The following is a 21,785-nucleotide window of genomic DNA, read 5'->3' as shown; positions in this document are numbered from 1 at the left end:
CTATAACTTTCCCCCTCATTTTTGAAGTTTAGTTGGTATATTTGGGGTTAGGATGCCCTGGGAAGCCCATTCAGCATTCACTTACACAATGCTCATGTGTGCACTAACACCAAGCACCAAAATGGCAAAAGCCAATGCCACAGTAAATGTCTATTTCAGACAAAGAACCAGTTAGAGAGTTGGTGAGCATACTCCAAGTCCTTTTCAAATAAATTAAAGACTGAACGTTTGAGTAGGTTCTTGTATTTTTATTATACTGTCATTTTCCCATTACTGTGCTAACACACACAATTCTTTTTTTGTTTTCTTTTGTTTTGCTTTGCTTTGAGGTAGAGTCTGGCTCTGTCGCCCAGGCTGAAGTGCAGTGGCTCCATCTTGGCTCACTGCAACCTCCACCTCCCGGGTTCAAGCGATTCTCCTTCCTGAGCCTCCCAAGTAGCTGGGACTACAGGAGTGTGCCACCACATCTGGCTAATTTTTTTGTATTTTTGGTGGAGACGGGGTTTTGCCATGTTGGCCAGGCTGGTCTGAAAGTCCTGACCTCAGGTGATCTGCCCGCCTCAGCCTCCCAAAGTGCTGGGATTACAGGTGTGAGACACTGCACTTGGCCTTCACATACACATTTCTGTTGTGGCTCCCACACCTGGCTGATGATCAGAGTCATCTGAACACTTGAAAACAGCATACCTTTCCAGATTCCACCCTACATTTACGGACACAGAAATTTCCAGGGCATATTCCTCCTGGCAGCAGCCCAGGATAGTTCTTTTGGGAGCAAAAAAACCACTGTATTCTAACACTATATGTTTAACAAATGCCCCATGTGATCCAGCTAGTGGTAGATCTGGGCCACACTTGGATAAACACTGATCTTAGAGACTAGTGAATAATCTATTTGCCACAGGCAGACTTGCTCAACTGCAGAGGCCTGAGCATTCTTGGTTTTGTCTATAATACACATGGGGCCTGGAGCCTTTTTTCCAACACACTTCTCTTCTTCCACCATAAAAATCTCAAGGTTCTCCCCTGTTGTTCTCCCTTTTTTTTTTTTTTTTCTCCTTTTGGCTATTATAAAAGTAATATAACCACATTACAGAGAAAATAGAGGGAATCAGCCTTAATTCAAAGGCCTAACTATAATAACTATTAACATTTAAAAATACGTAACTGTTCATTCTACGGAAGAGTACACCTATGATGCCTAATGAGCTTTGCTTGGGTCTAGAAATACACAAATGGGAGATCAAGTCCCTGTCCTCAAGAAGCTTAGTCTTGTGAAAAAATGCAAAGAATCTAAGCAATGTGTTTTTCAAAAAAATAGAAGTATAATTATAGCATAAACAATTTGTCATGCTGTATAAAATTAGAATGTTATAACAAAGTTTTCCATGTGTCTACATGGTCTATATCCATTATTTCAGTGCTCATAAATATATTTGTGGCTAGGTGCAGTGGCTCAAGCCTGTAATCCCAGCACTTACTTTGGGAAGCTGAGGGAGGCGGGTCACTTGAGGATAGGTGTTAGAAACTAACCTGGCCAACGTGGTGAGAATCTATCTCTACTAAAAAGTAGAAAAATTAGCTGGGTGTGGTGGTGGGCACCTGTAATTCCAGATACTTGGGAGGCTGAGCTGGGAGGATGGCTTGAACCTGGGAGACGGAGGTTGCAGTGAGCCGAGATCACACCACTGCACTCCAGCCTGGGCGATGGACCAAGATTGCATCTCAGGAAATAAATAAATAAACAAATAAATAAATTTATTTATTTTCATACTTCAGGCATTTGTTTACTGGCCATTATAACTAACACATTTTTGTGTATGGTTCCCAAAATATTCACCTAGCATACTACTTTTTTTTTTTTTTTAAGGAAAATTGTGGCATCAAACACTTTTCATGGCTCTTATTATTTCTTATCAAAGAACAAATTTTCTATCTAAATTTCTAAATTTCATAAAATAAAACCTGTAAGTCTCCATCACCTAATCTTAACAAAGACTCATCCACATTAAGATAAATGGAACATAGCCATGAAAGCGTAAGGTTTATTTCTTTATATGCTATTATGTCCTGCTTTATTACACAAAATGAACTGAATCCGTTGATTTGGTAATTTTTTTTCAGTCTCATTTAACATATTCCTTAAAAACCCTAAAAGAAAAGAACTATAAAGAATTTTCTTTTCAGGCCAGGAGCAGTGGCTCACGCCTGTAATCCCAGCAATTTGAGAGGCTGAGAAGGGCGGACCATCCAAGGTCAGGAGTTCGAGACCAACCTGACCAACATGGAGAAACCCCGTCTCTACTAAAAATACAAAATTAGCCAGGCATGGTGGCGCATGCCTGTAATCCCAGCTACTTGGGAGGCTGAGGCAGGAGAATCGCTTGAACCCAGGAGGTGGAGGTTGTGATGAGCCGAGATCGTGCCATTGCACTCCAGCCTGGGCAACAAGCACAACTCTGTCTCAAAAAAAAAAAAGAATCTCCTTTTTGAAACCCCAAAGAAGGCAGCCTTCAGTAATGCTGATTAACTAGAGTGTATTTGACAATAGATAGCTTCCTCAAAATCTAAGAAAATTGAGGGCACAGTGGCTCACACCTTTAATCCCAGCATTTTGGGAGGCCAAGGTGGGAGGATCACTGGAGACTAAGTTTGAGACCAGCCTAAGCAACATAGTGAGACACCTTAATCTCTACAAAATAAAAAGAAAATTGATTTTCTACAGTGTTTAGCAAACTTTTCCTTCTATTATTTTTTATCAAGAAAATCCTTTTTAAACAGAAACCTTTTCCCCTTTCCTGTGCCCACCAGTGTTCCTTTTCTTCCATAAACACAAACTTTCCACCACCACAATCCTACAACACGTACAACACCCAGCACCTCCACCATTCCCCAAAAAGTGTATGGGTATTTTTTTTGTTTGTTTGTCTCTGGGTTTGTGCGTATGTGCCGGTGCATTTTAGGCTAATTTATGCTGCATAAACCACAAAGTTCCAAAAGTAGTGAGAACATCAGAGCTGGAAAAATTACAGTAGCCAGATGTGTCTGCTGTGAACTCACCATGTAAATTTGATTAAGAAAAAAACCAATGGAAAAAAGGAAAACATAAGATGCCTAAGTAGCAATCTGACTTCTAGTGAACTTTCAGGATACCTTTCTAAGTGCTTTAAGCAACACAGGGCTTTTATATCCCTTAACTGTTTTATTTGCTCTTGATACAATGTTAAGTTTCTTTGTATACTTCCTAGAGAGAAGAGCAAGCCAACTTAGCAAACTGAGCACAGACAAGATTTTCCATCTTGTCTTGAAAAGTATGCGCTTAAAAGAAAAAAAAAAAAAAAGAAAAGAAAAAACAACCACACATGTGTTTATAATTTGAAGTACAGCTCAAGAAACAGACCTGGAAGACTTAGACTCTGGGCTGGTGGATGGCACATCTTCAAAGGGGTAAGTGAGTGTGTGTGTGTGTGTGTGTGTGTGTGTGTGTGCGCGCGCGCGCACGCACGCGCGTGCGCACATGTGTGTATATGTGTAATTTTAAAATGTTCCTATAGTATTGAAAATACACTCTGGTTGCACTTTACCAAAGGTTTCTGAATTGGCTAGGGCTCGCAGTCTGGTGAAGTTGCTACAGTCTTTATTTTTCCTGTACTGTCTGGAAGGATACTGGCATCCCAGGTCAGGGTCTCATTCCAACAAAGAGCTCCATTAGTGTGTGACAGCAGCTCAGCACACCATGGTTTATGATCACTAGGATTATCACCAAAAAGGCAAAAAAGAAAAACGAAAAGAAAAAAAAAAAGCATGTCACTTTCTCTTGGTAAAAATATTTAAAAATATGGAGCTTCTTTAAGTTGTTGCATGATTTCAGCATTTGTCTGCTGAGAAATGGGAAAATCTAACACTTCACTGCTTGCAGTGGGGAAAATGTTCTTCACTTAGAACTCAAAAGTGTGACTGCTCTTCACAAACTCCCTCTGTGAATGACCTGACTGTCACAAACTTGCTCTTCTTCATCTTCTCACAATTGCTGTCCAAGGTTAAAGATTATTTTTTGGTACCACACCAGCTAGTTTCGCAATTTATAAGCAAAAGTGCCCAAACAAATATAAGTTGCAGTAACCATGGCTGGGTTTTCCTGAAGGAGAAATGGAATGGCTTTCTAACAGAGCATATCAAAGGCTCTTCCTCTGATTACACAGGGGCCAGAAAAGGGAGGGAAAACGAGGCTACCAGCTAACAATAATAGCTGTAACAATACAAGTGCTGGCAGCTTACTATACATCACATACCAAGGCATGGACTACCTAAATACTCAAAGCAACGTTATCAGGTAGGTACTATCATTATCACCATTTTACAGATAAGGAAAAGGAGACTCAGAGGTTAAATAACTAACCCAACAAATAAACGTCTAAATTAAGAGAAACTCAGTTCTGACTTCAAGTTCTTCCAAAACAGTCCCCACCCTCCATCCCACTTCCATGCCCAGTTTGCCACCACTCTAACCAAGGACCAAGATCTGCAGCAGGCTTCATTTTCTCAAGCCCATTCTTCTATATATTATAACAGAGCCTGTATAGGCAGTCTATTTTTTTCCCTGTTTCTTTCCTTCTTAATCTCTTTTTTAAAATTTTAGTTAATTATTAATAGTAAGGAAGGCCCACAACCTACTTAAAACATACAAACTTCTCGCCGAGTACAGTGGCTCAGGCCTGTAATCTCAGCACTTTGGGAGGCTGAGGTGGGTGGATCGCCTGAGGTCAGGAGTTCGAGACCACCCTGGCCAACGTGGTGAAACCCCATCTCTACTAAAAATACAAAAATTAGCCGGGCGTGGTGGTGGCAGGCACCTGTAATCCCAGCTACTCCAGAGGCTGAGGTAGGAGAATTGCTTGAACCTGAGAGGCGGAGGTTGCAGTGAGCCAGCATCACACCATTGCACTCCAGCCTGGGCAACCAAGTTTCTATCCCAAACAAACAAAAGTCTGTCCAGTTTGTGTAAAGAAAAAAAAAAAATCTACTTTCATATGTATAGTAATTTCCCCTGTGTTACTTAAAAGTGAGGATCGGAACAAGTTGTTAACCCCCAAGTGACAATACTGATTCGGCTTCCACCAAATGGTAACCTTTCCTCTTTATTATCTAAAGTCTCCCAAGGTCGTCTTTTCTTCTCCCATTTATTGCATATGTCTGGGAATTCAGGCTTAAAGGCCATTACTCTGCTCAGACAGAATCCAGATTGGTAAAGCCTGATTTGGCAAATACAAAAACTAAAATTTTAGTTTTAAGCTAGACCAAAATGGAGATGGTTATTTGAATTAAAGTGCAAAAAAATTTATTTTTGCAATTTTCCCATTCAGAGCTTATTTCATTTTACTTAGATTCACTGTTCAACAAATCTGCCAACCTGCAAAAAGAATCCTCTGTTTTTACAAAGTCACTCACTCCAGGATGACTAAGTAATGGGTCTTTTCTCTCGCAATAAAATTACGGTTTGATTTACAAGTCGCATTACAGGAATACATCTAAAGTTCTTTTTTTTTTTTTTTTGAGATGGAATCTCGCTCTGTCGCCCAGGCTGGAGTGCAGTGGCACAATCTCGACTCACTACAAGCTCCGCCTCCTGGGTTCACGCCATTCTCCTGCCTCAGCCTCCCAAGTAGCTGGGACTACAGGCGCCCGCCACCATGCCCGGCTAATTTCTTGTATTTTTAGTACAGACGGAGTTTCACCGTGTTAGCCAGGATGGTCTCAATCTCCTGACCTCGTGATCCTCCGGGATTACAGGTGAGAGCCACCGCATCCCGCATCTAAAGCTCTTAGAAAAAATAAGGTGTCTAGTGATAAGAAGTTTCTCCTGGGAGAGGTAACTTAAACATTTCCACCAGAGGGCACTATCCTCACTGAAGGTAATGAATACATTGTTTCTAATTTAAAACACTTTGCAATCTAACCAGCCCAAAACAAATCATTTTTATTCTTGAAAGCATTTATAACAGTTAGATTGTCTTAAAATATAACATGCTATAGTTAAATAAAATATAAAATAATTTTTGCCATAAAAATAATAATAATAAACATATATTTTAGCTTACTATGTGGCAATCATAGTCCTAAGCACTTTGCATATATAAACTTGTAAGTTCCTCATATATTAATAATCCCCATTGTACATATGATGAAATCAAAGCACAGATAAGTAACTTAAAGGGTCACCAAACTAGTAACTACAGAGCCAGGATTCAAATTCTGGCAGTCAGACACCCAAGTCCAAGTACCTAACCTACAGAAACAGGGTCCCAATACAAGGAGATTTGTTTCTGAATGTGTTTAACTATAACACTGATTATATCACAGCTCTAGAAATACACAAAATTAGTTATAAAAAGTACTATTCTATCATCTGATAGTAATGTTACTAATTGTATTTTGACATCCTTTTCACATGTACATAAACTCCTTGCATTAAAGAAGACCTATCACTTTAGTTCGCTTATTAGCTACATTCCATTGAAAAGTATCAAAGCTCTAGATTCAAGAAGGAAGAGTTGGAGGAGAAGAATCTGCTCTTTTCTTTTTCTAGTTTTTAAGAGATGGGGGTCTCGCTATGTTGCCCAGGCTGGTCTCAAACTCCTATGCCCAAGAGCTCCTCCCACCTCAGAGCCTCCCAAGTAGCTGGGACTACAGGGATGCACCTCTACACCCAGCTCTGCTCTTTTTATTTTTATATGTTTAAAGATACATAATAAAGACTATGAACCACAGGCAGAGCTATGGCTTGAAATGAAATAGTCTGAGTAAATCATTTATTATTTGGACTTTATTGAGACTCTGTAAATTAACTCCTGGTCTTCGGAACTTACTTGGCATTTACAGTTGTGTTTCCATCCTTCAGACACATCTGTGACTCTCCATAAGCTAGAAACACACTTTGCAACGGGCAAATACACAAATATTGTTGGAAAAACCCCAGAATGTGTGTCTTGAGAAATTCACTGCCTTATGAGAAATCTGGAAACTGCTGGGTGCCGTGGCTCACGCCTACAATCCCAGCACTTTGGGAGGCTGAGGCATGCGGATCACCAGTGGTCAGGAGTTCGAGACCAACCTGGCCAACATGGTGAAACTCCGTCTCTACTAAAAATACAAAAATTATCTGTGTGTGGTGGTGCACTCTTATAGTCCCAGCTCCTCGGTAAGCTGAGGCATGAGAATTGCTTGAACCAGGGGGCAGAGGTTGCAGTGAGCTGAGACCGTGCTACTGCACTCCAGCCTGGATGATGGGGTAAGCCTCTTTCTCAAAATAATGATAATAATAATAACAAAAATTAAATAAAAACAGAAATCTGGGAACTAAGGTATTTTACTAAGCTATAGGTAAAGTTGTTTCAGAATGTTCAGATTACAACCTCTTTAGATATACTTTACTAGTGCAATTGGACTTTGTGTGTGTGTATATGTGCGTGCATGTGTGCACATACAGGCAGACTCACATGTGCCTTCAATATCTCGTTCCAAGCATTCAAGCTTCTTTTCATTAATCCACTTCCTACGTATTGCACAATTTTTAAAAATTAAGGAGAATGCATAAAAGAACATGACAAAAGATATCCACTCCAGTATTTGTATGCTAGCAACACACTAGTAACAACCTAAATATCTACCAGATGGGACTTAGTTAAATAAACTAATTATAGCATATTAATATAGTAGACTAATAGGCAAATTTTTAAAAGAATGAAGCAGCTCTATATGAACAGGCAGGTGAAAAAAGCAAGATAGAGAACAGTGGTTATGATATGCTAACCTTAGTATAATGAAACACACACACAACTAGAAACACCGGCTGGCTCTAGGAAACAAACTGGGGGACTGAGGAAAGAGAGGTTGGAGGAAGTGTTTGAATTTTTTTTTTTTTTTTTTTTTTTTGTAGGCTGAGTTCATGAAAGATTTTTTTCCGATTATAATTGATTACAAAGTTAAAATTAAAACTTAATAATCAGTTTTTAGAATTTTTGATGAAAATTAAATGGTTAAAGAAACTGTAAAACCAGACTAATGCCACCCAATTTGGGGTTTCTTTTTTTTTGAGACGGAGTCTCGCTCTGTCGCCCAGGCCGCAGTGCAGTGGCGCAATCTTGGCTCACTGCAAGCTCCGCTCGGGTTTACGCCATTCTCCTGCCTCAGCCTTCCGAGTAGCTGGGACTACAGGCGCCCGCCACTACCCCCGGCTAGTTTTTTGTATTTTCCGTAGAGACGGGGTTTCACCGTGTTAGCCAGGATGGGTTTCTTTACTACAGTGGCATCTGTTTTCTACATAAGCTCCTGAATATTTGGGACAAAATGACTCACGGGAGGCTTTGGTTTACCACTGCTGGTACCAGAACTGGCTGCATTTTCTCTGATCTGCCCTTTAGATAAGGAACACAACAGAGGTTATTCGATGTCATTTGCTTTTTGGAAACTGTACATCTGCAAGCTTTAAAGCAGTAGGTTCAGACTTCCGGGAAGAACTGACACTTGAAGCTGACCAGGGTCTACTTGAGTTCATACTCGCTTTGGCTAAGCTACAGTATGAGGGAAGAGTGTCCAGGAATAACGCTTCCATTTTTATCTTGTTCATTCCTGAAAATCCAACAGGAGATTCTTTTCACTCCCTAAAATTAACTGTTCTGTGTATAAAGCACATCTGGATATCTGATCTTAAATGGAAATGTTATCTGAAAATGGCACCATCTTTTATAAAACTTGAAAATTGGCCCGTTTTTATTTTTAGCCCTGGGGGAGAAGGAAGGGAATGATTACCAAAAAGAGCTGGCGGGTTCCGTTGCTGCAGCGTATTAATTCACTGGTGATTCTCTCTACTGGGAATAATTTTAGCAGAAAATACTCTCTTCTCAAGTCTAAAATCACTCTTACTAAATATTGTAAATGAAGTAAAAAGTGAGCCAAATTATCCCACGGCAGGTATGGGGAGAAGCCACCGGCAGGTTATGTAAGGGTTAACTCCCTTCCAAAATCAGACCAGCCTGCTCTCCAGCCCTGCTCTCCACAAGCTGCATGACTTTCGGGAAGTTTCTTCATCTATCAACTGGGGAGCCTGTTACTTTTTGTAGGGGTTTTGGAAGACTTTCATAAGGTAAGGCATGGAAGCACCCAGCGTGCTATCTGACATGTTATGCAGCAATTACGGAAAAAAGGGAAATAAGGATAGGGATTAGAGACTAGAATTGTACCTGTAGGCAGTTGCCAGGAGCCAAAGTCACCCAAAGCGTGTATGTCCTACTTGCCTCAGTCTAGATGAAGAAAGGAGGCCTAACTGATTTTTCTACCCCAATTAAGGCCATCGGAGGGGAGGTCAGAACTGTAGTTTAAAACTGAGGCAGCAGTATCATAAGTTGGTGGTAAAGAGACCAAGTAAAGAAGGAAAAGGCGGCAGAAGGGTAACATGGCATTGCAGCCAAGAAGAAGGCGCAAACACCGTCTGGGTGCATGAAGAGACATGGAAACAGCCAGAACCACTTATAAGCCCCGCCACCCCTTGATTGAACACCCATTTCTTCAGCTCGGAGTCGAAGCTTGGGGCTTCGCCAGGTGCAGTGGTTCACACCTGTAATCGCAGCACTTTGGGAGACTGAGGTGGTAGGATTGTTTGAGCCCAGGAGTTCAACACCAGCCTGGGCAACAAACTCTACAAAAAACTCAAAAAAAAATTACTTTTTAATTTTAAAAATGCTTGGGGCTTACCGAGATTTGGCTGGGATACTGCCATGGACCTCTGAGGCACTGGTGTGGAACTGACGGCAGGGTGGAGGTTCATATGATTCAGGGGCTGATTCATCGCCTTCCTAGGGTCTTGCCATGTGGTGATTTTTTCTATGTGACTAAAAGAAGGAAAACAATTAATTATCTTTTTAATTGTCAGCATCATTATCATCATCACCACCAACAACATAACAGTTAATGACACTGATTCTTCCCTTAGGATCTGCTTATGAGTGGTTGATAGATTGTGCTTGATTTCATCCGAAGACATACTTGCCTATTTTTCCCTGCATCCTGGTTAGGCCACACTGGGGATTCTGCAAGCAGCTCTCTAAACACAAGCCCAAGACTTCACTGTCCAGACAGGCCCTTGCATGCAGTGAGCCCCAGTGAACTTCCGAACCTCGGCCCGTGGAGCTTTTGTATTCCCCAGCACCTCAGTGCTTCCCGACCATCCAATCACTGGAGTGACATAGAGCATGAGCTCCTTCCTGGAAGGGGAGCCAAGCTCACCTTCCCAGCCAGTCCCCCATACTCTCCTGACTCATAGAATTGACATAATGAGGATCCCTTTGGCTGTCATCAAGCAAGCTCTCACAGTAGGAGTGTAAGGTATTTCGAGGTCCACAAAGGTGACATAAAACCCTCAAGAAGCTCACTGTCACCAAGCAAGGTGACAACAGTGTAGCTGGAAGGCAGAGTAGTAGGAAATAACAGTAGGAAAGTTGACTAGTGCCAGCTTATGGAGAAACTTAGATATTGAGGCATGAAGGTTTACAAGGGAGAAGACATGATTACACTTTTGATCACATACAACTTCCAGTTTGTTACTATGACCTAATCACAGAGAAACTAGCCCAACATGAAACATGAGCTTCTGCTCAGTTTCTAGTACATTCTAAGAAAGGTGGACGTGGCCTCCAGCGTTGCCTACCACCTTCCAAATCACATCACAGGTCACTCCTGGTACTTTCCCAGTCCCACTCCAGCAAGCTCTTCCTTTAGTGAGAGTTTATGATACATATATATAAAAGATGAGTAGTTCATCCCGTTCCTCTACTTTGTTTTATAAACAGTATCAGAAATCTTCCTTCACCCTCTCCTTCTCCTTCTTCTTCCTTTTTTGACATGGTCTTGCTCTGTCGCCCAGGCTGGAGTACAGTGGCACAATCATGGCCCACTGCAGCCCCGACATCCTGGGCTCAAGCAATCTTCCCACCTCGGCCTCCTGAGTACCTGGGACCACAGGCACCTGCGACCACACCTGGCTCATTTGTTAAAAAACAATTTTTTTTGGCCGGGCGCAGTGGCTCGTGCCTGTAATCCCAGCACTTTGGGAGGCCGAGACGGGAGGATCACGAGGTCAGGAGATCGAGACCATCCTGGCTAACAAGGTGAAACCCCGTCTCTACCAAAAATACAAAAAATTAGCCAGGTATGGTGGCGGGCACCTGTAGTCCCAGCTACTCAGGAGGCTGAGGCAGGAGAATGGCATGAACCCAGGAGGCGGAGCTTGCAGTGAGCTGAGATGGCGCCACTGCACTACAGCCTGGGCGACAGAGCGAGACTCCGTCTCAAAAAAAAAAAAAAAAAAAAAAAATTGTTTTTGTAGAGGTGGGCATCTCCTTATATTGCCCGGGCTGGTCTCAAACTCCTGAACTCAAGTGATCCTCCCACCTCAGTCTCCCAAAGTGCTGGGATTACAGACACAAACGACCACGCCCAGCCCAGTATCAGAGATCTTTCCATATCCATCAAAGACAACAAACACTGACAGAAGAAACTGAATGTTAGCCCTTTGTTTTGGGCTTCACAACCACGCTGGTCTCTTCCAGTCGCGCCCACACAGCTGACCTTCCTTAGACACACAACAAAAGGAGCATGATTGTTGTTTCTGTTAAACACACCTCAATTTTGAATAACAATGGCCTCCTTTGAATCTTTAAGGTAGGAAACCACTTTCACTTTCATTATGTTTAATCAGTCTAGAAACTTCCTTGCACTGAAGTTGTATTTGTCTTGTTTTCTTTTCAGTCTGTTTCCTCACTTTTAAATGCTTCCTCTGCTAAAATTGTTATTCAGATTTCTTAATGCAAGACTTGTAGGTATTGCCACGGGGAGCTCATCCATTGCCTTGAGTGAAAATTTGGGTCTAAAGGTCTAAGGTTTTAGAATAAATGTGATTTAAAAAAAAAAAAAAAAAAAGGCCGGGGGCGGTGGCTCATGCCTATAATCCCAGCACTTTGGGAGGCTGAGGCGGGCGGATCACCACAGGTCAAGAGTTCGAGACCAGCCTGGCCAACATGGCGAAACCCCAGCTCTACTAAAAATATTAAAAGTAGCTAGCATAGTGATGCGTGCCTGTAATCCCAGCTACTCGGGAGGCTGAGACAGGAGAATCGCTTGAACCTGGGAGGTGGAGGTTGCAGTGAGCTGGGATCATGCCACTGCACTCCAGCGTAGGCAGCAGAGTGAGACTCCATCTCAAAAAAAAAAAAAAAAAAAAAAAAAAAGAAAAGAAAAAAGAAAAGATGGGGAAAAACTGAAGTAAAGAGATGAAAAACATGTCCCTAAGGATAAAATACATAATAATAAAAACAATAGTTTTAGTTACACCTTCAGTTTAACTATTGTAGCTCTGTTTAAAGCTTTCTGTTTAAAGCTTTCATAAAATCCATCAATTTCTGGGCAGGTGGAAACGCATAGCCAGCCTCAGGCTTGTCACAGGCCTTCCAAGTGAGGAACTAATTGGTGAGGGTGTCAAAATTAAGTAACTCCCTTTAGCAAAATAATTAGACCTAAGAAATGCTTTGATTATTCCTTCAGAACTCATTCTATTAAAGCGGCATGGTTTCCAAGGCAGACATGTCCAACGTAGATAGTTTCCACTCTGGTACCAGAAGGAAAAGAATCCTCCTCTCTTTCATAAACCTTTCTTAGACTCTCTGACACCATGGATATTGATGCTGCACTAGAACGAACATCAGCATAGGCCCTGGTGAGATGTGGCAATATACATCATTTGCTGGAAGATGTACAAGGGCACTTCTGTGATCAGAATTTCAGCTACCAGCTGTAGGAATAATAGAGGAGCTGGAATGACGCATTCCCAAATGCTGGTCCCCCACTCTCCCCTCCCATTCTGAACAAGTGAGTGTGGCTCCTGAATGCAGCGAGAGCAGGAACATCTAGCATAGGCAGCCCAGCATCTGAAGTGGCAGATGAGCTCATCTTGCCTAAGGCATGCCAGCACAGCTTGCCAGCCGAAATCCCCTGGGACAGAGTGTGGGGCCTTCTGGGTGGACCTCATCCTGATAGTTCTGACCCCAAAGATGTACAGCTTACCCGTAGCTTGAAGTCCCAGCACTCCTGCAATGCAGTGGGAGCCTCCACGGCCCACCCTTCAAACTCCACACCCAGCCAACACATTTAAAGGAGTTTTGTTCCCAGTGGATTTGTTAATTAAAAGTGTCACTCACAGTATTCCCCAAAGGCTGTAGTACAAGAGGGAGCCTTTCTTAAGTGAGCAGTTCTCATTGCTCCAAAACAACTCTGAGAAGAAAGCCACTCAAATTCCTGGCTCTGCAGGCCAGTCGACCTGACATCGGCTGTAAGGCTGCGCTAACATGGTGTCAAGAGTGGCTCCCAGGCTGAATGCAACAAGTAAGAGTGAGCTATTGCTCACAAGAGGCTCTTAATACAGCCTTGATGATTTCATCTGAAAACTAAATTCTCCTATTGTTCTAATCACTTAGTGCCTCAGGCTCCAGCTCCCCCTACTTCCCACCGCTTCCCAAACCCAGGATACGCCATTCACTCTTTCACTCTGCTGTCTCATCTCTGCTCCTTCTCTCAGTGTTACTGAGTCATTTCCTTTCTCGTATTTCTCAGTGTAATCTCAGTGGTTGCCAGGACCCACAATTTAGCTAGATTAATCCCCACTTCCCCGCTACTCCCACCTCCTTCCTGGCTTCACTCCCTTGCTTAGTCTACTTCAAGAAAAAGTCTTTCTGCTGTTTTAAAGTATAACTTCCCTTGGAAATACACACACATACACAAATATATTTAACCTGACTACATATGTGTATTCTGTAAATACATACACTGTACAGGTTTCATATCTGAAAATGGAACAAAGAAAGGAAAAAAAGATACCAAACTATTTATGGTGATATATGCAAATAACAGGCTCACTGGTAATTTTTTTTTCTTATCTAAACTGCTTTGTACTTTCCAGGTTTTTAGCAGTGTAAATTATGTATTGTTTTCACAACCAGCAAAAACAAAAATACTAATGAAGCTACAAAAAGACAAAAAAGAAAATTGACGCATGAATACACAGGCCATAAGGTACAAAAAGTTCCTGAAGACACGGGGGGCGAAGGGGGGGGTGGTTCACACCTGTAGTCCCAGGACTTTGGGAGGCCGAGGTGGGCAGATCAGCTGACATTGGGAGTTCAAGACCAGCCTGACCTACATGGAGAAGCCCTGTCTCTACTAAAAATACAAAATTAACCGGGCGTGGTGGCACATGCCTGTAATCCCAGCTACTTGGGAGGCTGAAGCAGGAGAATTGCTTGAACTCGGGAGGTGGAGGTTGCGGTGAGCCGAGATCGCACCATTGCACTCCAGCCTAGGCAACGAGCAAAACTCAGTCTCAAAAAAAAAAAAAAAAAAAGGTTCCTGAAGATAAACTACAGATTTGGCTCCTACCTTTGTGTGGCTCAAATCAGAAGACAAATGGAATCAATCACCTGATCCCATGCTGTTTATAAAGAAAAAGAATAGCAGTTCCTATGGGGAAGAAAAGATTTTCTTGACAGTAAAAATTTTTTCGACTTAAAAAAAAAAAAAAAAATCCTCTACAAGTGCTTCCCATGGAGAGCCCTGTTAGTATGTGGGGTTAACAGTGCCTGTAACAAATATAAGCGGGAGTGGGCTTTTCCCCTTCCTTCAAGAGCCCCTGGGGCCACTACTTCCCAGACAGTCTCCTTCTCTCAGTCCCAGAAAGGCCAACCAATTTCTGGCCTCCAATCACATTATCAGTCTCTGCTTAGAGAACTGCCCAGGTTGTAAAAAAGCATGGAGTTTGCTAAGGGGCAAGAAAGGTCAGCACGTCTCTGAGAAGATCCTGGCTGGAAATGGTAGGTTATGAAAAACGGTGTCGTGTGAAACCAGTTTTCCCTCATGGATTAGTATTTTCTTCAAGAAAGACACAATAATAGAAAGACATTTTATTTATCAGGTACATGGTGTGTTTGGGGTTAAAATGTTTTGAAACTGGTGGGGCGGCATGCCCACCCTCCAAGTCACCCTCCCCTCAGACTGGCCTCTCCCATCAGCCTGCGGAGAGGGTGTTCACTTTGCTCCAGTTTCCTCCTCTCAAGCCACTGCTACCTCCTTCTGCCTCCTTCATGACCTTTCACCTTGATGAGGGCAATGGCCTCTGGGCTTCCCTTCTGCCAATATTTCTGGTTTTCCTCCCTTCCTCCTTCCCTCCCCCCATCCTCTCTCTCTGACAATCCATTCACTGTCTAACCTCCAGGCAGATATCCCAAGGATACCTGGTATCCAAGTCCCCCTGGGTCACCACAGCCCATGAAATAACAGCACAACTCACATAGGCATCTCCCAGACAAGCAGCCTACTGCCAGACTCTGTGGGCTCTGCAAAGATGCGCAAAGACCACACGCAGTCGTTGAGTCACGTATACCTGGGTATCTGGGTTTAATATTAGCTCTGACCTTGTGTGACCTAATTGGATATCCTAGTCACACTACCCATATCCACAAGACAGAGGTAAAAAAGCTAACAGTATACTGGTTCCTCACTGTGAGCATAAAGCAGGTCTGTTCTGGGAATATTATGACCACTAAAGTCACTTAAAGATTTCATGACCAGTTCTCCTGGCTTCCTAAAGTCATTTTCACTCAGCAGTGAGTGCAGAGAAGGCAGCTCCAGCCTTGAGTCCAAGGTTGGCAACACTTGGTTCAAGTTTTTTCAACAACCATGGATCATATGCACAATGGGTGATGTACTGGCTAGGTGTAAAAATCAAAAACATTGTGCAAACTATATAGTAAAGGCAAAGATAAAAATCTTATCTGTAAAAGTAGAATAATCAGACTGGGCGCGGTGGCCTGTAATCCCGGCACTTTGGGAGGCCGAGGAGGGTGGATCACCTGAGGTCAGGAATTTGAGACCAGCCTGGCCAAGATGGAGAAACCCCGTGTCTACTAAAAATATAAAATTAGTCAGGCATGCTGGTGCATGCCTGTAATCCCAGCTACTCAGGAGGCTGAGGCAGGAGAATCACTTGCACCGGGGAAGAGGAGGTTGCAGTGAGCTGAGAGAGCACCATTGCACTCCATCCTGGGCAACAAGAGTGAAACTCTGCCTCAAAAACAAAACAAAACCAAAAAATTCCTCCAGCTTCTTACCACCCAGGAAAAGGCTTGGTGTTTTGGGATGAATTTACCCACACTAACTTCACAGAAGGAAGCCATAAAACAAGGACTTTCTGAAACAGAGAATCCCCATGTAATATATTTTGTATTGCTGGAAGCATATAAAGATATAAAAATAGGAATGATTACAAGTGCTTCATTTTGAAAGAATTTAAAACTATTAGCAGCACGTTGCTTATTTCTATGGGCCAAGATTTTGTCTTCAAACATAAGTGTTTTGCCTTTTTTCTGCCCCCCATTTATTTAATAAGTTAGAGTTTCATACAGTGTCCGACATCAGGGCTCCCCGCCATCAGCAGAGTGGTTAGGACAGGACCTGGAAGCAGCCTCCAAACTGCCTCTTCTTTTGCCACAACCTAGCTGAGCAGTTAAAGAGAACCGCAGCAATGAGATGAGAATTTAAAGACAGCCTGGGGTCATAAAACCAAGGCAGACCGGTTTAAAACTCAATCCGACTCACTGCTCCCTGTCTTCATCCCTTGGGTGAAATTCCTCTGTAGCCTCTGTCCTTACTACCTCTTTTTTTCTCTTCCAGCAGAATACAAGCTCTTCCAGAAGAAGTGGTCCACAGAAATGACCCTGTGGAGCACAGCAAAGTGTTCTGCACATAGTAGGCATATGAAAAATAATACTAGCCAGGTGCGGTGGCTCACACCTGTAATCCTAGCATTTTGGGAGGCTGAGGTGGGAGGACTGCTTGAGCCCCAGAGTTGGAGACCAGCTCGGGCAACATAGAAAGATCCCATCTCATAAAAAGAAAAAAAATCTGCCAAGCCTATGATATTTACAAGCCCCATTTAAGTATAAGCAAACTGCCTTATTTCAGAAAATCAGATTTTTAAAACTTTTTTGATTTAGTAGGTCAGTTCACCATCCTCTTAATGTTAAAACAAATGTACATACTGAATACAATTAGCTTAAAATTTGCTAAATGAAACAGCTTTGCAACGTGCTTCTTGTGACTCAGTCCAATTAGGCCCACTAGTGTTAAAAATGGAAACTGAAACAGATTTGGATGAGGTTGATAAATTCCCGGATAGGGCCTGCCAAGTGAATCTGACCCACTGTCAGCAGAGAACAAACGCTATGCCAATTTTTAATCCTGTACCAGATGGCAAGAAGTCTTGCCCAAGACTTACATTAAACTTTAAAAATTGTCCTGGCCGGGCGCGGTGGCTCACGCCTGTAATCCCAGCACTTTGGGAGGCCGAGGCGGGCGGATCACAAGGTCAGGAGATCGAGACCATGGTGAAACCTCGTCTCTTCTAAAAATAGAAAAAATTAGCCGGGCGCAGTGGCGGGTGCCTGTAGTCCCAGCTACTCGGGAGGCTGAGGCAGGAGAACGGCGTGAACCCGGGAGGCGGAGCTTGCAGTGAGCTGAGATCCGGCCACTGCACTCCAGCCTGGGCGACAGAGCGGAGACTCAGTCTCAAAAAAAAAAAAAAAAAAAAAAATTGTCCTCAATTAGAATTAGAATACAAGTATGCAAAAGTGGTTTACTTTCTTGTGTGTTGGGGATAAATACTGTTTGCATTTGAATCAAATTAAACATTCTATCAGTGTGTTCTTATTTAGATTTCAAGACCTAGGAGATGACATATATCTTACTCATGTCTTACATTTCTTTGAGTAGCACCTTTTGTTTTGTTTTGCCAATGGTACTTAGCTCTGCCAACCAACACCAGAGATGAGTCTTAACCACAAGAACAAAGACAGGGGTGGTATGTGCACTTACTAATTCTCCCAGGCCCAGATGCACACTTTCTCCAGGTAGTCCCTCTGCTGTCACCTAAAACCGGAATGCAGTGGGAGCCCATTGCAGTAGAAACCCCAGGGAGGCATCACAGAAGGAAGGCCACGTCACAGAGGGAGCCCGTGACAGCAGAAGCCCCATCACAGTGGATGCTCAGCTCACCACCCACATCTAAACTAGCAACCCGACCTGATCATGTTTGTAATATTAAGATTAGGTTGTTTGTTTGTTTATTTTTGAGACAGAGTTTCGCTCTTTGTCACCCAGGCTGGAGTGCAATGGCATGATCTCAGCTCCCTACAGCCTCTGCCTCCCGGTTCAGGCAATTCTCCTCCTTCAGCCTCCCAAGTAGCTGAGATTATAGGTGCATGCCACCACACCTGCTAATTTTTGTATTTTTAGTAGAGATAGGGTTTCACCATGTTGGCCAGGCTGGTCTCAAACTCTTGACCTCAGGTGATCCACCCGCCTCAGGCTCCCAAAGTGCTGGGATTATAGGCGTGAGCCTCCGCGCCTGGAGATAAGATTAGTAGCCATCCAGTACACTGATCCCCTCTGCTTAACTTTATCAGTCTATTTGCATAATGTGGAGTCGGCTTTTGAACTTATGACAGTAAGTTCAAATATGTTGACAATCAGAAATAAAGTAATAGCTCTTCACATGGTTGAAGAGATACATAGCTTAAGTTTTATTATATCTCTACATGCCCTAAAGTAATCAGTCTTCCTCCCACATTGTCATTCTTTCTACCACCCGAATTAATAATTCTTTGTCCCAAAGCAGCTTTTAAAACACTATTATTGGTTATAATTATTCTTCCATTCTGCCCAAATCCTAAACGGCACCATCTCCTGCTATTTTAATGCATTAGAATAAAAAATACAAAGAGGTAAAAGTCAAGCTGCAAACGTGCACAGCTGACACATCTATTAGCAAAGCATTCAGAGTTTAAACCCCAAAGCTATTAAAAAAAAAAAAAAAAAAGACTCATGCCATATAATAAAGGTGACTGTTCACACAACAGAAATGTGTTGGATGAGAAAGTTCATCCTTCTTTGAAACCACAAAGAATTTATAGTTAAAAGTTTCCGGTCAGATTTTCACTTAGGCAGCTCATCAAACATAGCTGCAGTCTATGACACAGAAATAATAACTGATATATAAATAGGGGATTTTTTTAGGATCCTCTAATAAAAGATGATACAAGACCAGAGAAGTTATTTCAGTGTATGGTTCCGGTCTCTACCATTCACTTGCCAATTCAAAAAATTTCAGCGTTCTCTGGAATTCCCAATGAATGGCAGGGATTGTATTTTTAACTACCAGGCTCTAATCCTCAACTTCCCTTGCAGACTTGCCAAGAAGCTTCCACTGGTTTAAGTTAGCAGCAGTAGGCACAGCAGCCATGTGAAAGGCATCCTGGTGCCTCTGCCCTGGCCAGCTGTGGTGATCCATCTCCCTCACGTCCTTCCCACTGAGCACCACCGACTTTTCTGCAGACTCATTCTATCTGAACCTACTCAGCCAGGCAGAAGCTGAGTCAAGCAAAGCTGCTGTCAGCCCCAAAGAGCAGATGACCCAAATCAGGACTGTAATACCCGCAGTTCCTGCAGGGATTCATTTACCAGAGTTTTGTCCCTAGGGTGGGGAAAATAAGCGGCACTGTGAATGTGCCACTTCCCAGAGAAAACCACTTTGGAAGGCTGATGACTCATCAAGACAGCCCCAGGTGTGACTCAGGAACCTCACTTCAGAAGGTGAACAGTCCAGCTGCGGTGTTAGAGACACCCCGTCACCTGCTCCACGCACCCCAGCAGTACCCGGCACTGGCAAGCCTCACTTTGCCTCTGCAAACTGAGCAAAATTCTTGCTTAACCTCATTTTTCCTATTTTCTGAAAACACAAGAAGGGGGAAAAAAAAAAGGACTGGGAGTTGTTGTTGCTTGTTTGACTTGGGCCAAGAGCCATATTAAAGAACTTTGGCGCTGCATTGCAAACAATTTTATTATTAGTACCAGCATTTATTTTTCTCTTCTCATGCCAGGATCAATAATGCCATTAAAAAAATGTATAGTCCGGACACAGTGGCTCACGCCTGTAGTCCTAGCACTTTGGGAGGCTGAGGCAGGAGGATTGCTTGAGCTTAGGAGTTCAAGGTCAGCCTGGGCAACATAGGGAAACCTTATTTCTTTAAAAAAAAAAAAATCAAAATATTAGTCGGGTGTGGTGGTATATGCCTGTGGTCTCAGCTTCTTGGGAGGCTGAAGTGGAAGATTACTTCAGCCTGGGAGGTCGAGGCTGCAGTGAGCCGTGATCATACCACTGCACCCCAGCGTGGGCGACAGAGCAAAATTCTGTCTCAAAAATAATAATAAAATAAGTAAAAGATGTATAAATCACCTTAAGTTTATTGTGTTGGAACTCCACAACAATGTGAGAGTCTATTTCACGATATTACTTCCAGATGTCAAGTATAAAATATGTACTTGGTAGAGTCTTTATTTCACTTTTCTCCTTTCTCACAAACAAAAACATGGGATGAGAATCAGAAGTAGAGAAAAGATGAGACGGTTTTGCTCTTTCACCCAGGGTGGAATGAAGTGGCATGATTTCGGCTCACTGCAACCTCCGACCCTCTGGTTCAAGAGATTCTCCTGCCTCAGCCTCCTGAGTAGCTAGGTCTCACGCCACCACACGTGGCTAATTTTTGTATTTTTAGTAGAGACGGGGTTTCACCATGTTGGCCAGGCTGGTCCTGAACTCTTGACCTCAGGTGATCCACCCGCTTCAGCCTCCCAAAGTGCTAGGATGACAGGCGTGAGCCACCACGCCCGGCCACATGAATGGTGAATTCTAGAATAATCAATAGGAAGTGGAATGTATTCATCCATTTTTTCATTAGACAAGTATTTACAGCAGGATACATCTTCCACAGGGATTCAGTTCCAGACTCAGTTTTCTTTTGTTTTGAAGAGATGTTGCCCAGGCTGGACTCCAACACTTGGGTTTAAGTGATCCTCCTGCCTCAGCCTCCCGAGGCTAGGTCTACACATGCATGCCACCTCGCTCTGCTCCCCAAAATCAGTTGTGGCGAATGTGGAGTGTAGTGAAAGTTACCACTGAAAAACTTCTGAATGTACAGTCTACTAGGCTTTGTGTATGTTATATTATCTTTCAGTAAGCTCAGTGTGGCCAGTTTCTTCCAGGGTTAGAATATGGTGCTATTTCTACACCCAAGATCCAGATGAAGTGATGCTGTACCTAAATATGTATGTTGGGATTTGCTAGGCATTCAATGAATTCACGACACTTAAACACGCATACGGTGATGAGTGCCTGCAATATCTAGGCCCTCAAGGAGCTGGCAGTCAGATGAGCAGAGAGAAGGCGGCAGTGAAACAACGAGCGGTATGGTGGTAAACGGCACAGACTCTATTGTTTTGGTTATTATAAATGGTCCAGAACCTGGCACTCTATCTCAATAACTGCATGTTAGAAATGTTTCCCGTATCAACTGCATCTAACATCTAGGAATCAGTTTCAATCTCACAATAAGTCTTAAAAAGAAATTTGTATGTTAGAGTAGCCACTAAGCTACTTTAAATGCTAAAATACTTTGAAAATTGTTTTTCCAGGCTCTCTGTGCCTAACACATGTTTCTAACATGTTGTTTTTCCAGTTGTTCTTAAATGGGACACTGACCCAGTGCTTGGCTGCTCCGAAGCCACTCCAAATGTAAAATATCTCGAAGTTAAAACCGCACTGCCCTCCTTTCTCTTCTTTCTAATGGGGCCAA

General features: G+C 42.8%; 1 protein-coding gene across 1 annotated transcript in view; it reads right to left on the bottom strand.

Annotated features, from left to right (window-relative positions):
• The window catches only part of WWTR1 (WW domain containing transcription regulator 1), a 142,004-nt gene that overhangs the window by 44,822 nt on the left and 75,397 nt on the right, over window positions 1-21,785 (bottom strand). Inside the window, exon 3 of the mRNA XM_008008746.3 lies at window positions 9,751-9,887. Coding sequence (XP_008006937.2) covers window positions 9,751-9,887 — 137 coding nt within the window. The remainder of the gene's footprint in view (window positions 1-9,750; window positions 9,888-21,785) is intronic.

The sequence above is a fragment of the Chlorocebus sabaeus genome, chromosome 15, assembly GCF_047675955.1.
Source record: "Chlorocebus sabaeus isolate Y175 chromosome 15, mChlSab1.0.hap1, whole genome shotgun sequence".
In the NCBI taxonomy this organism is placed as follows: Eukaryota; Metazoa; Chordata; class Mammalia; order Primates; family Cercopithecidae; genus Chlorocebus; species Chlorocebus sabaeus.
This window is presented reverse-complemented; position numbering and strand designations above follow the sequence as displayed.